Source organism: Triticum aestivum, chromosome 2D (assembly GCF_018294505.1).
Source record: "Triticum aestivum cultivar Chinese Spring chromosome 2D, IWGSC CS RefSeq v2.1, whole genome shotgun sequence".
Taxonomy (NCBI): Eukaryota; Viridiplantae; Streptophyta; class Magnoliopsida; order Poales; family Poaceae; genus Triticum; species Triticum aestivum.
This window is the reverse complement of record NC_057799.1, coordinates 649,652,159-649,665,053: the sequence shown is the minus strand read 5'-3', so window position 1 is coordinate 649,665,053 and position 12,895 is coordinate 649,652,159. Positions and strand designations below refer to the sequence as shown.

General features: G+C 44.6%; 1 protein-coding gene across 1 annotated transcript; it reads right to left on the bottom strand.

Annotated features, from left to right (window-relative positions):
• Nucleotides 1-4,014: 4,014 nt before the first annotated feature.
• On the bottom strand, nt 4,015-6,688 carry LOC123050823 (uncharacterized). The gene is made up of 3 exons (XM_044473553.1): nt 6,464-6,688; nt 6,278-6,370; nt 4,015-5,461 (listed from the first exon to the last, which is right to left on the bottom strand). The coding sequence occupies exons 2-3, from the start codon at nt 6,335-6,337 to the stop codon at nt 4,250-4,252; spliced, it is 1,272 nt and encodes a 423-aa protein (XP_044329488.1). The 5' UTR covers nt 6,338-6,370; nt 6,464-6,688; the 3' UTR covers nt 4,015-4,249.
• Nucleotides 6,689-12,895: the final 6,207 nt, after the last annotated feature.

Genomic DNA, 12,895 nt, shown 5'->3' with positions numbered 1-12,895 from the left:
GACATAGCTGATAGCGCCACACACGCATGAAGTACTCCCTATGTTTAGTATTATAAGATGTTTTGTATGGCCCGAAATGAGTGAACAAACACACTAAAATGCGTGTATATACATCTGATTCAGAAAAAAGTTAGAACATCTTATTATAGTGAATGTAGGGAGTACATACAATTTGCATATATTGATCTATCTACATATATCCACAGCATATATCCACAGACATGCACCTTCACCAGATCCTTTGTTATTCATATGGAGGGTGGTGAAAGCACTGCCAGCCATGCTTCTCCATGTTGTGAGCCAGCTGACTGTGACGAGAGCTTTGATGGGATGTTGTGACCGTCATCGACGGGAGCTGCAACCGGCGACGACGACGGCTGCGACCTGGACACGGCGGTGCTACGAGCGTGCTCGGTTGGTAATGCAACCGGCAGGTCGGCGAGCTGCAATGGTGACCACGACAAGCTGCAATGGTGATCGCGGTGAGCTGCAACAATGACAGTGACAAGCTGCGGCGGGTAGGTAGGCGAGTTGTGACCGACAGGTTGACAAGCTGCAATGGTTGCCATGGTGGGCCTCGAGTCTCTTTTTAACTTGTACCTTTTAACTAATTACTTTGATTACCTCTTGTAATCCTCCTTTGTACTTGGTGGACCCCCGGGACCCTCCCGGTGGTCCCGGTACATTACCGATATCACCCGAAACTTTTCCGGTGACCAAAACAGGACTTCCCATATATAAATCTTTACCTCCGGACCATTCCGGAACTCCTCGTGACGTCCGGGATCTCATCCGGGACTCCGAACAACATTCGGTAACCACGTACATACTTTCCCTATAACCCTAGCGTCATCGAACCTTAAGTGTGTAGACCCTACGGGTTCGGGAACCATGCAGACATGACCGAGACGTTCTCCGGTCAATAACCAACAGCGGGATCTGGATACCCATGTTGGCTCCCACATGTTCCACGATGATCTCATCGGATGAACCACGATGTCGGGGATTCAATCAATCCCGTATACAATTCCCTTTGTCTACCGGTATGTTACTTGCCCGAGATTCGATCGTCGGTATCCCTATACCTTGTTCAATCTCGTTACCGGCAAGTCTCTTTACTCGTTCCGTAACTCACATCATCCCGTGATGAACTCCTTGGTCACATTGTGCACATTATGATGATGTCCTACCGAGTGGGCCCAGAGATACCTCTCCGTTTACACGGAGTGACAAATCCCAGTCTCGATTCGTGCCAACCCAACAGACACTTTTGGAGATACCTGTAGTGCACCTTTATAGCCACCCAGTTACGTTGTGACGTTTGGTACACCCAAAGCATTCCTATGGTATCCGGGAGTTGCATAATCTCATGGTCTAAGGAAATGATACTTGACATTAGAAAAGCTCTGAGCAAACGAACTACACGACCTTGTGCTAGGCTTAGGATTGGGTCTTGTCCATCACATCATTCTCCTAATGATGTGATCCCGTTATTAACGACATCCAATGTCCATGGTCAGGAAACCGTAACCATCTATTGATCAACGAGCTAGTCAACTAGAGGCTTACTAGGGACATGGTGTTGTCTATGTATCCACACATGTATCTGAGTTTCCTATCAATACAATTCTAGCATGGATAATAAACGATTATCATGAACAATGAAATATAATAATAACCAATTTATTATTGCCTCTAGGTCATATTTCCAACAGTCTCCCACTTGCACTAGAGTCAATAATCTAGTCCACATCACCATGTGATTAACACTCATAGGTCACATCACCATGTGACCAACATCAAAGAGTTCACTAGAGTCAACAATCTAGTTCACATCACTATGTGATTAACACTCAATGTGTTCTGGTTTGATCATGTTATGCTTGTGAGAGAGGTTATTAGTCAACGGGTCTAAACCTTTCAGAACCGTGTGCTTTACGAATATCTATGTCATCTTGTGGATGCTACCACGCGCTATTTGGAGCCATTTCAAACAACTGCTCTACTATACGAATCCAGTTTACTACTTAGAGTCATCCGGATTAGTGTCAAAGTTCGCATCGACGTAACCCTTTACGACGAACTCCCTTTCACCTCCATAATCGAGAAAATTCCTTAGTCCACTAGGTACTAAGGATAAGTTCGACCGCTGTCATGTGATCCTTTCCCGGATCACTATTGTACCCCTTGACCAACTCATGGCAAGGCAAACTACATGTGCGGTACGCAGCATAGCATACTGTAGAGCCTACGTCTGAAGCATAGGGGACGACCTTCGTCCTTTCTCTCTTCTGCTGTGGTCAGGTCTTGAGTCTTACTCAATACTCACACCTTGTAACACAGCCAAGAACTCCTTCTTTGCTGATCTATTTTGAACTCTTTCAAAATCATGTCAAGGTGTGCGTTCTTTGAAAGTATCATCAGGCGTCTTGATCTATCTCTATAGATCTTGATGCCCAATATGTAAGCAGCTTTATCCAGGTCTTCCTTTGAAAAACTCCTTTCAAACAACCCTTTATGCTTTCCAGAAATTCTACATCATTTCGGATCAACAATATGTCATTCACATATACTTATCAGGAATGTTGTAGCGCTCCCACTCACTTTATTGTAAATACAAGTTTCTAACAAACTTTGTATAAACCCAACAGTGGCATCTTTTTAACTTGTACCTTTTAACTAATTACTTTGATTACCTCTTGTAATCCTCCTTTGTACTTGTACTGTATCTCTTTTACTCAATAAAGTGATGATATGCTGTGGGGGTTTCCCCTACAGTTCCCAGTCAAAAAAAATGGTTGCCATGGTGGGCCTCCAGTCTTGGAGCCGTGCCAGTGGCGTCACGTTGTGCGCCAGCTGTCGCCTCCTGGAAGGTGCTACCCATTAGGCTGGTTGTAATAGTGGGTATCATATACTAGTATCATGCATATGATACTAGTGTATAATACTACGTCCGTAATGCATAGTATCATAAGTTAGTATCTTAGGTTGCCTTATTAATTGCCATGCATGACACAAAGTAGTACAACATTAAATATGATACAGTATCATGATATGATATCACACTCTCTCTTTCCTCATTTAATTATGTGCCACATCATCCAAAAAGTCTAGTTGGCATGCATGATACCACTTAGACTAGCCACAATGGGAGTAACTTCAGCAGTAACATCGAGTCCAACTCAGCAAATTTGCTTATGTGGCAATGAGTTAATGAGGAGAAAGGTAGTTTGAGTAACTTAGCTAGTTACTATAACATCACATGTCCCAATGCAATATGAGTCTATAACCTAATAAGTAAAGCTTTGCATGTTACCATACTTATGTTACTACCCACTATGAAGATAGTAATATAGTCTAGAGATATATGTATGTTACTTTTCACTGTGGCTAGTCCTATGATACTCTCATTACAACCAGCCTTATGCCATAAGCAGCAGTTGCGCGTGGAGGAGAGCCAGGCACCACGGCGCCGTGAGCCGTTGGTCGCTAGGTGTCGTGGATGCGCGTGGACGTGGAGCCGCAGGGAGGTGCTCGTTGCTGCTGCTTCAATCCCGTGCGAATTTGGTGCGATAGGGCAAAGGAGGAGGCGCGATCTAACGGCCACGAGGAGACCCATCATGCAGCTCGCGAGGGGGCCGACAGACATATTGGATTTTGGAAAAGCAAATATTGAAGCCAGCATGGATGACATACAGACTATGCATGGAGAGTTATTACTTTAATGCATGGAAACCAAATCAAGCCTTTTTTCAAATTATTATTGCAAATCTAAATGTTTTTTTTAGGGTAGCAAATCTAAATGTTAACATGGATGCAATTGTACACATTCGACAACCTAGCTAGGCGCTGCATGGAACAGAATGTGAGCAAGTCGATCGTCATCACAAGACAATATGTATACAGAACATCATCTGGAAAGTAATATCATCACAATTATATTAGACTCGAGTCTAACCAAATCAACCAATATTTTGGAAAGTATAACCATGCTGCACAGTCATCTATCTAAAGTTATATCTAAAATCTGGGAAATTTCCATTTCATCTGATAAGAGAAGTTCTGTCCAATATGACCGATACATCTGAAATTGCTGGATGCTGCTCATTATTTAAATTAAACAAATCGAGTGTCCACAATAGAAAAAACTGATAACTGAAATCATATAGACTAGCCCTGGCAAACTCACGATCGAGTTCGGCAGACAGTAGTAGTAATGCAAGGGAGCAGCATCATGAATCAGCGAAATTCAGCCAGCTGTTGAGGTTGGTGCTTCACTTACCCTTTTCACAGTCTGGCCTGCCAGCACTGCGAATGGAATCACCGCAACAGCCATGCACAGGTGAGAAATGAAGTTAGCACAATCAGCGCCTCTGGCCACGGGAGGCGGCACTTTCTTCCAGTGGGTCACGAGCCTCCATTCGAGTCCTGTGACAATAGCTGTTGCGCTAGAGCATAGGAACATGATGGCTCTGTTGCCGATTGGAGTCTCATTGGCAGTTGCTACTCTGACAGCCAAGAAGGCCGCGAAGGTGATCTTGGTCAGTTCCAGTGACGCGGGCTCAACTTCTTCATCTGGGGTATCTGAGTTCCTACCCGGACGGCAGCCCTTCATAGCACAGACTAACCAGGCCATGAAGGGCACAAATGGGGCAACCACAAATACGCTGATGTGAAGAATCAGTTCGAGTAGCAGATGTGGAGTAGTAAGCTTGTACTTCTTTATCACCGCCTCTACTGTGATGTAGTACACGACAAGACATACGCAGATGGCAAGCCCGACATTTAATTTCTGGAGAATGGACATCATGAGGTCATTGCGGGAGATCAACGGATGGACTGTCACCAAGAGCATTGTGATCACGCCTACTGCGCAGGTAGCAAGGCTCCACCCCATCGGGAATGCAAGCAGGCGCCTCAGTTCATGAGCGTTGTCGCTCATGAGTCCCTCTAACGCCAAGGCTTCTATACCAAGAAACAGAACAGTAGTGACCGCAGCCGAGAAGTTTGCCCACAGATCAAGTGAACCCTTCAACGCTTGAAATTGAGTGTCAGTCATTTCTGCCAGGTCGTCCGTTCGCCATGACAGGTAGCACAGATACATGGTGAGCGCTACGAACAAGACCATAGCCACGACGTAGCAAGGGAGACACTTGAGACCAATAATATTCATAATGAGGGAGGCCAGGGCCATCAGCAGTACTACGCAGGTGTGAATCAGAATCTTTGAGGTGACGCAAAGCAAATTGTTCACGGTGCTTGATCTTAATGGCCAGATAACGAGGAATTGGACTATGCCGAACTCCAAGGCGGCCCCTGCTATTCCGGGAGTGTTGAGCCGAACAAATTTACTTGCGTCAATTTTTGATTTAACAGTCTCTCGTGTGATGGCAAGGAGCACCGGGCAAACCATGATCATGACGCCCTCCGTGAAAACTCTTGATCGAATCTTTAGGGCAGCCTAATCAATATATAGAGATGATAACTGTGAGATGATTATTATTATGACGAAATTGCTAAACCTATGCAGGGGACCTACGTATTGAAACTTCGGGCCTTTTTGATTCGTGGTATCCTTAAAATGCAGGAATAGAAAAACAAATACATAATTGAAATGGAATGTCTTATTAAATCCTATAGGATTAGAAAACCATGGGAATTTGTATCAAAATGTGTTTGATGCCACAGAAAAAACAAAGGATTGCACAAAGGAGTTTGCGGATCTCTTTGATTCACATGATAGGAAGACATAGGCATAGGAAAAACACAACAATATGATATGGTTGCACGGGCAAAAGACAGGATTGTCAAAATACATGCCGCATGCTTCGGTGTTTCATTCACGGGAATAGGAAAAACAACAGAATCTTAAAATGTATGGTCGAATTAAGGTTAAAACACAAGCAAAGGTAAGATGAAGTAAATATTATGCTACTTATGGCCTTTTCCTCCTTCGTGCATAGACATGTAATTAAGAGGGTTCAATGGATTGTAAAATTCCTTCAGTTTCCTATGAAACTCATTTCAAAGAAAAAAAATCCTCTATTGTCCCACGGCCCATTACTTCATGTGTGGAAATGTATTGCTATATATTTTCAGATATTACATGAGTTCTTGCTTCTTGGTACTGCGCCTCAAGCAGCTCAAGCACTCGAGTGGCACAATTTTGCCATTCTAGAACTTGGAAAAAAAATGTAATAAATGGCTGTGTAGGTCATTTCTTTCATTAAAACGGGAAAAATTTAGGGATTTTTTTCCCTTCAGGAGTAAGACTTACCGTCATCTTTTCGAGCATTGCATTTGCCCTTTCTTCATCACGGGGTGGACGACCTGCCATGTTTTCTCCTTCAGTATGGAGAGTGACTATGATCTGTTGGGGGCTTGCATCTGGCATAGTTAGCAACACGAAATTGTTCTGCAAAATGAGAACGCTAGCGGAATGCAGAAGGCAGAAGAAAGGAACCTTTGATGCAGGCTTGAACGGAACTGTCTGCGTGGCTCCTCAATAAACTGCTGGCTGTTGCTACTCGGGACTAAGGAGACGCCATTACAAACCTGGTAGTTTTGCAGTTCGTGCGAATTGAGACTAATAGAGCCTTCTGCAGTCTTGTGCTGGTGCTTGGAAGTTGCCGGTGGAGAAAGCTAGCGCGTAATGTGATCTGAGAACTGTGGGAGAAAAAAAAAACGATTGCCCACACGCGGAACATGGGACATGGGAGTGTTCGAAAAAGAAAGAGGGAAACGAGAAGATCATTTCAACAGAACATGGGAGTGTTCGAAAAGAAAAGACCGATGGCCCACACGCAGAACATGGGCCACCACTAATATACCCATCTACACAATTTTCAAATGTATATGCACGAAGGGAAACTAGAAGATGATATTTGTTACGTTCTGTGCTAATGCACTTCGGTTCTTGTATTTACGCACGTCCAGCAATGCAAAAAAATAAAATTGTGTAAATGCGCAAAGAGTGCGTTTTTAAATCTATGGACGAAGACTTGACGCAAAGGGTATGGTTGTGCAGTGGTGGTGTCAGACAGCGCATGCATACTAGGATCATGGGTTATTTTGATGGTGACAACACATGATCGACTTCGATGGTGGTGCTAATCGAGCTTTGGGGTGAAAACTTAGGTGTTTTTTTTCCTGCTGGCTCATAGCTTTGGTCTTATATTACTATGCTATTTGTAGTTTGTTTTTTGTGTGCGTGTTAGTTGTGTACATCATAACTATGCAGAGACCGGGTGTATGCTCATTCTGTTTGTATCCTTTTGATACTTCATTTCGAGTCAATAAAATTAACTCTATCATGAAAAAAAATCCACACAATATTATATTAAAAGTGGATTATATTTCATAAAAAGTATATCATCGATTTCATATTTGTACAAAATTTACTATCTCTCATATTGGATCTAATAACATCTTATATTATGAAACAAAGGTGGGAGTATATTAACAAAAATATGATCAAATTTAAATTACATAAAACAAGGATGCCATGTCAATCGGATCCTGATCTGGTTGGGAGGCGGCGCTCCTTTCCGGCCAGATCGGCGGCGGTGGCGCAGATCGATGACGGCATGGAAGTGGTGCGGCCGCGGCGGGGGAGGACGGCACCAGCAACGGCGGATCTGGCCTTGACTCTTGTCGGGCTAATTCGTTGTGCTACCAATCTCAATCGCCGTTGGCGGTGCACTGCTCCTGGACTTGATCTGCAACATGAGGATGTCTGGGGCGCCGGCCCTAGGCTTGGTGGTGGTGGCCTTCTTGTTCGTCGGAGTTGGTCGGCCGGCTGGCTGTGCTCGCATGGTCATGCAGTGACCGGCGGCTTGGCCGGTCGGCGGCGGCGAAACTTGGCCGGTGGCAGCGGCAATGTTCTTTTTGGATATCGGGGCGGCGGCCCTGGAGGGTGGTGGCCGGTGAAGCTAGGGCTTCCCCCGGCGGCATGGCGTGGTGCAGTCTCTGTCCAAGGCAGATCTGTGACGGCGATCTGCTATGGATTGGTTCGGATCAGAGACGGTGACGAGCGCACGGGATCCTTCTCGGCGGCTCTCGTGGCTTGGCGAGGCGGGGTGGGAGCCCTCCTCCTAGGCTCCAGTGGTGGCACACTCTTGCAGTGGCCGGTGCGCCAGGGATCCCACGGTGGCACTGTTGCCTATTGCTGCGGTTGGTCGCCGGATCTAGGCGGCTGGATCTGGGGCTTTGAAGGCGGTCGAGACGGTGCACAGGTTGTTGGGTGGATTTCTTGGGACGGATCCGGGTGAAAACCTGGTCTTCGGTCGATGGCCGGAGCCGGTGATGACGATGCCCTTATCATCGTTTCCTTCATGAAGGCATTATCGAGGTGAAGCTCCCAACTCCACTCAATACCTCCGGGGGAAACCCTAGATCAGCTGATCGGATGTTGGCGGCAATCATGTGTCGTAACCCCCTTGGGGGCGGCATTCTTGGAGGTGCACTCGGCTTCGCGGGACCAGCGGATGGCTTCTTTGGTGGAGTGGTGCATCATCCATACATTGATGGCGACGGATCTTGACAGCGTGGCGCAGTGCAGATTCGGAGTTCGATGTGGGAGGATGGACTCGCGCAGGAGGACGACGCTGTTTGGCGTCGTGGTGGTGCCGATGGCAGTGAGACCTGGCACGGTAGATGCAACAGTACAGCTCTGAAGATAGACTCGTGGCAGGTGGCTGCGGCGGCCTCATACCCGGCAGGCGTCCTGGTTGAGGAGTGCACCGGACTGGTAGGTGTCCCATACCAGGCAGGCATCCTAATTGGGACCTTAGGTCTTAGATGTTTAGATTTGGCTGCGATGTCTGCTTGGTATTAGGCCCAGGCTGTCAGCGCCCCTTCATCAATTGGATAGGTGTAGCGACAGTTGTTGCTTAGACGGTGGCTTCAGTCTTGCTGTTGTATGACTTTGTAAGATCTTGTGAGAATAATTAATAAAGTGGCAAAGGCCGGGGGTCATCCTCCTTTTCTAAAAAAATGTCAAATGGGACAAAGGTAGTAGTAGAAAAGAGTAAATGCCAAATTTCAATTCAAATTCCATTCGTTGTTTTTGGGCAGCAAATTCCATGTAAAATTTCATGTCTTTTTAATTGTGTAAATGGGTAAAGCAGAGTGCGTTTTCAATCAAATATATAGAAAAATATACATTTCGACCCGATAGTGGCTGCCCGAAAGATGAACCTGCCGCGAAACTTTGCTGGCCATCATGGTCATTTTCTTTTTGACGGGATCCTGGCCAGCGTAGTAACCATACCTACCTCGGTTCTTTTATATAAGTAAAACCCATGAAGAAAAAGAGAGCCCCGAATATTCTACCCGGACAGAATTCGCCACACATGAAGCACGATCGAGAGCCCCTTTCAGGAGTCGTTGTTTTTCCTTCGGAAAAGTTGAGAGGCAGCTACCGCGATATGTGCGACGAACGTGCCAACCTGCATTTGATATATCTAAAAAAGGCCTGGTTCCCATAAAAAGCTCCAACTAGCACGAGACAGACAGCTTTTGAAAACATATAAGATGGAAAAAACAGCGAGGACAGACGCTGCGTGAAGATTTTTTTTCCGAGAAGGATCAAATCTACTCCATTATAAAGATTCAGTAGAAGTACAAAACACCTCAATCATAATAAAATTTAGATCGAGGTTCAAACACCACCGAACGACCATTGCCACCGCCTGAACGAGCCGTCGACGCGCCGCTGTCGCCGCTCTCATACTGGAGCCTGCCTGACCTTGTCGATAATAGCCGGGAAGTCATCGTGCACGTGCCCCTAAGGACCAGCGCCCCGGAGCCGCAGTCGTCGTCGTTGAATCCTTTAATAGATCCGAAGAACCTGACACAAAATATCGCCGTTGCATACGCATAACGAGAAACCCTAACCTCGCCGCCCAAGGAGCTGACAGGAATCTACGCCGGAGCTCCGTCTAATCCGTCACAACAGACGAACTTGAGGAGGATCCGAGTCCGAAAGATTGACTCGAAGAAGAAGCGCCCCCATCCGTCCAAACGCCTCCCCTGCAAGGACTAAAAGTCTACCTATCTACTAGCCGGATTTGAAGCACCAGAAATCCCCTCCCCGCCACCGGCCGTCGGACCGGCAGGCGGCAGCACCGGTGAAGATCAAGGGGATGAAGGCTATCCCTAGACGTTGTGTCAGGCTTTTAGTTGGAAGCGTTGTGTTTATTTTATTTTAACACAAAAAAATTGAAGACACTCGTATACACATAGATGCAGTCATCCCTATGAACACACTGTCACTCCCTATCTCTATGGACTCCTCCGAGAGATAGATTGATAAAATTACCACATACGTCGTCGACGGAAACTTCTTCCTCTATATATTGAACGAACATCGCCAATTTTTTAAAACAAATCAAGAAAAATGCAAGCACCAATGTCACATCTAGGGCTTGACTATGATGGGTTTTTTTTGCGAATAACGCTCAGTGTTACCTTGATTCAATCATACAAACCATACTTTACACACGAGGTAATATCACCGAAAGTCATAGAACTTACGCTGGATGCTCAGTTTGGCGCTAAAACTTTAAAAATACGGATTTGTGGTCATCTAGCAAGGGCAGGCGAGAGGGCTCCGTTGTTAGTCGTTCCTTTCAGATTTGTTAGGGTTTGTGTCCCGCTCAGGAAGACGAGACGGCGGCGGCTCCCTGAAGATGGAATAAAGGTCTCCCCGCCTAGCCTCCGTTCCGGTGGTGCGTCTAGCATCGTTGGTAGGCGTGTGGAGGTGTGTCTCCGGCGGATCTATCCTCGGTGGATTTGCTCGGATTTGGTTGTTTTTCGTCTATGTTCGTGTGTCTTCGGATTGGATCCTTTCGATCTACGTTATCCTTCATCGGCGGTGGTTGCTGTTCTGGTGCGCTGGTCCTATGGGGCCTTAGCACGACAACTTCCCGACTGTCTACTACAACAAGTTGTGCCCGACTTCGGCGAGGGAGGGGCGATGACAGTGGCGCGCCTTCGGCTCGCTTCAGTGCTTGTAGTCGTCGCTAGGTGGTCTACGGACCTGGATGTAATTTTTATTATTTCTGGTGTTCGTTGTACTGCCATGATTGAAGATGAATAGATCAGAAGTTTTTCGCAAAAAAAAAAAACTTGCACTGTGGTGCAAATACGGTGGTTTCTACTATCCAGGCGTACACCTTGCCTTGGCAGCGGCCCACATGTCACTCGCTGCAAGTAGATTTCTTTTAGAAAAGTCCCCGGATTAATTTTATTTGGGCAGAAAAGCTCAGGTGAGACCCACATGTCAGTGAACGGTTTGAAGAGAGAAAATAAACATTACGCTAAGCTAGCGGCGGGGTTCGAACCTGTGACCTGAAGCTCCAGCGCTCACCTGGTGAACCACCGCACCAAGTCAGAACTGATTTTTCCGTTGGGTAACTACATTTTATATCACTTTTCCTAGAACACATCTTCCCATGAGCTTAGTCCAACCCATTTTGCACCATTCTTAATAAAAAATAGATAGTACTTCAATTACAATCTCAGTAACAAAAATAAATATTTTGTGTGCTATAAATATTGTAAATACAAATGAAATAACTTACTTTTAATTTTTCATATATACTTTTAAACATACTTATGAACTTTTAAAAATTTATATAATTTAAAATAATACAAATACTTGTAAAATTAAAATTAAAAAATAGTATTTTAAATATTAAAACTTTTCAATAATTGCACACACATTTTATAATTCAATGCTTGTCTAATTCAAAATATTCATAATTCAAATTCTGAACTGTTGATATGGATATTCAATCATGTCTGATATTTAAATTATATAATATATTTGAATATAATTCATCAGTAAAAATATATATATCCGGAATTAATAAAACATTTTAATATATTGGATACGATAAACATATATATCTAATAAACATTTTAATCGTCCATATTAACTAACAATTTTTTACATTTATATTTAAAAGTTTTATTTACTAATCATCATTTGTATATATATTTTTGACATGCAAATATTTTAGCATAACTTCAATTATATCTTAAACAAAATACTGTTTCCTAACTGTTATCCTTCATGGACAGAAGAATTTTAGTACTCTAGTGCAGCAGCTCCTTTGTTAGCTGTAGGTCGTGGGTTCGAGACGACGTTGCCGTCTTTTTGCGTACTAATTTGCTCAGAGCAGTATAGTGGTCTTTTCTAAAAAAAAATGAGGTGTTCTCGTCAAAAATGCATCACGCACACACTAACAGGTGGGGCAGTACACACAGATGTGTCCGCATACATGTGGTGTGACCGTATCTGCACGCTTGAGTCAAGTTAAATGACTACAAATCCATATTTTTAAAGTTCTAGCACTACACTGAACATATAACGCAAGATATATGACTTCCAATGATATTACCTCTTTACACACCACTTTACCGACGAGCCGTGTTAAAAAAAAGAAAATGAAAAAGTTTGTCGACGAGCCACGCAGGACGTCACTTTTTTTTTTGAGAAGACGCAGGACGTCACGTGAAAGCCATCTACTAGTCACCATGCCTGCAATGAAGCCCGTCAAGAATGGCGTTCCAGCCAGCCAGAGTTCACTTTCCTCAACAACTATATATATAAAGCCAGAGTTCACCGCGCATGTGTGAAGCACCATCCTGGCCCTCAATAAATATCCTGAGGAGCCGTTGTTTTTCACTGGGTTGTTTCTGCAAAATCTAGGGAACTCATCCATCGCATCTGCAAAGCTACCGTAAGTGGGACGAACGTGCCAACCGGCGTGCTAATTGTTTGAAGAAAAGACGTCCTCGTGTCCATAAAAAGGTCAGGTACAGCAGATATAGAGGATATTTTGACATTAATTTTTGAAAAGGGGAAAAGGTGTGAGGAAACATGCTC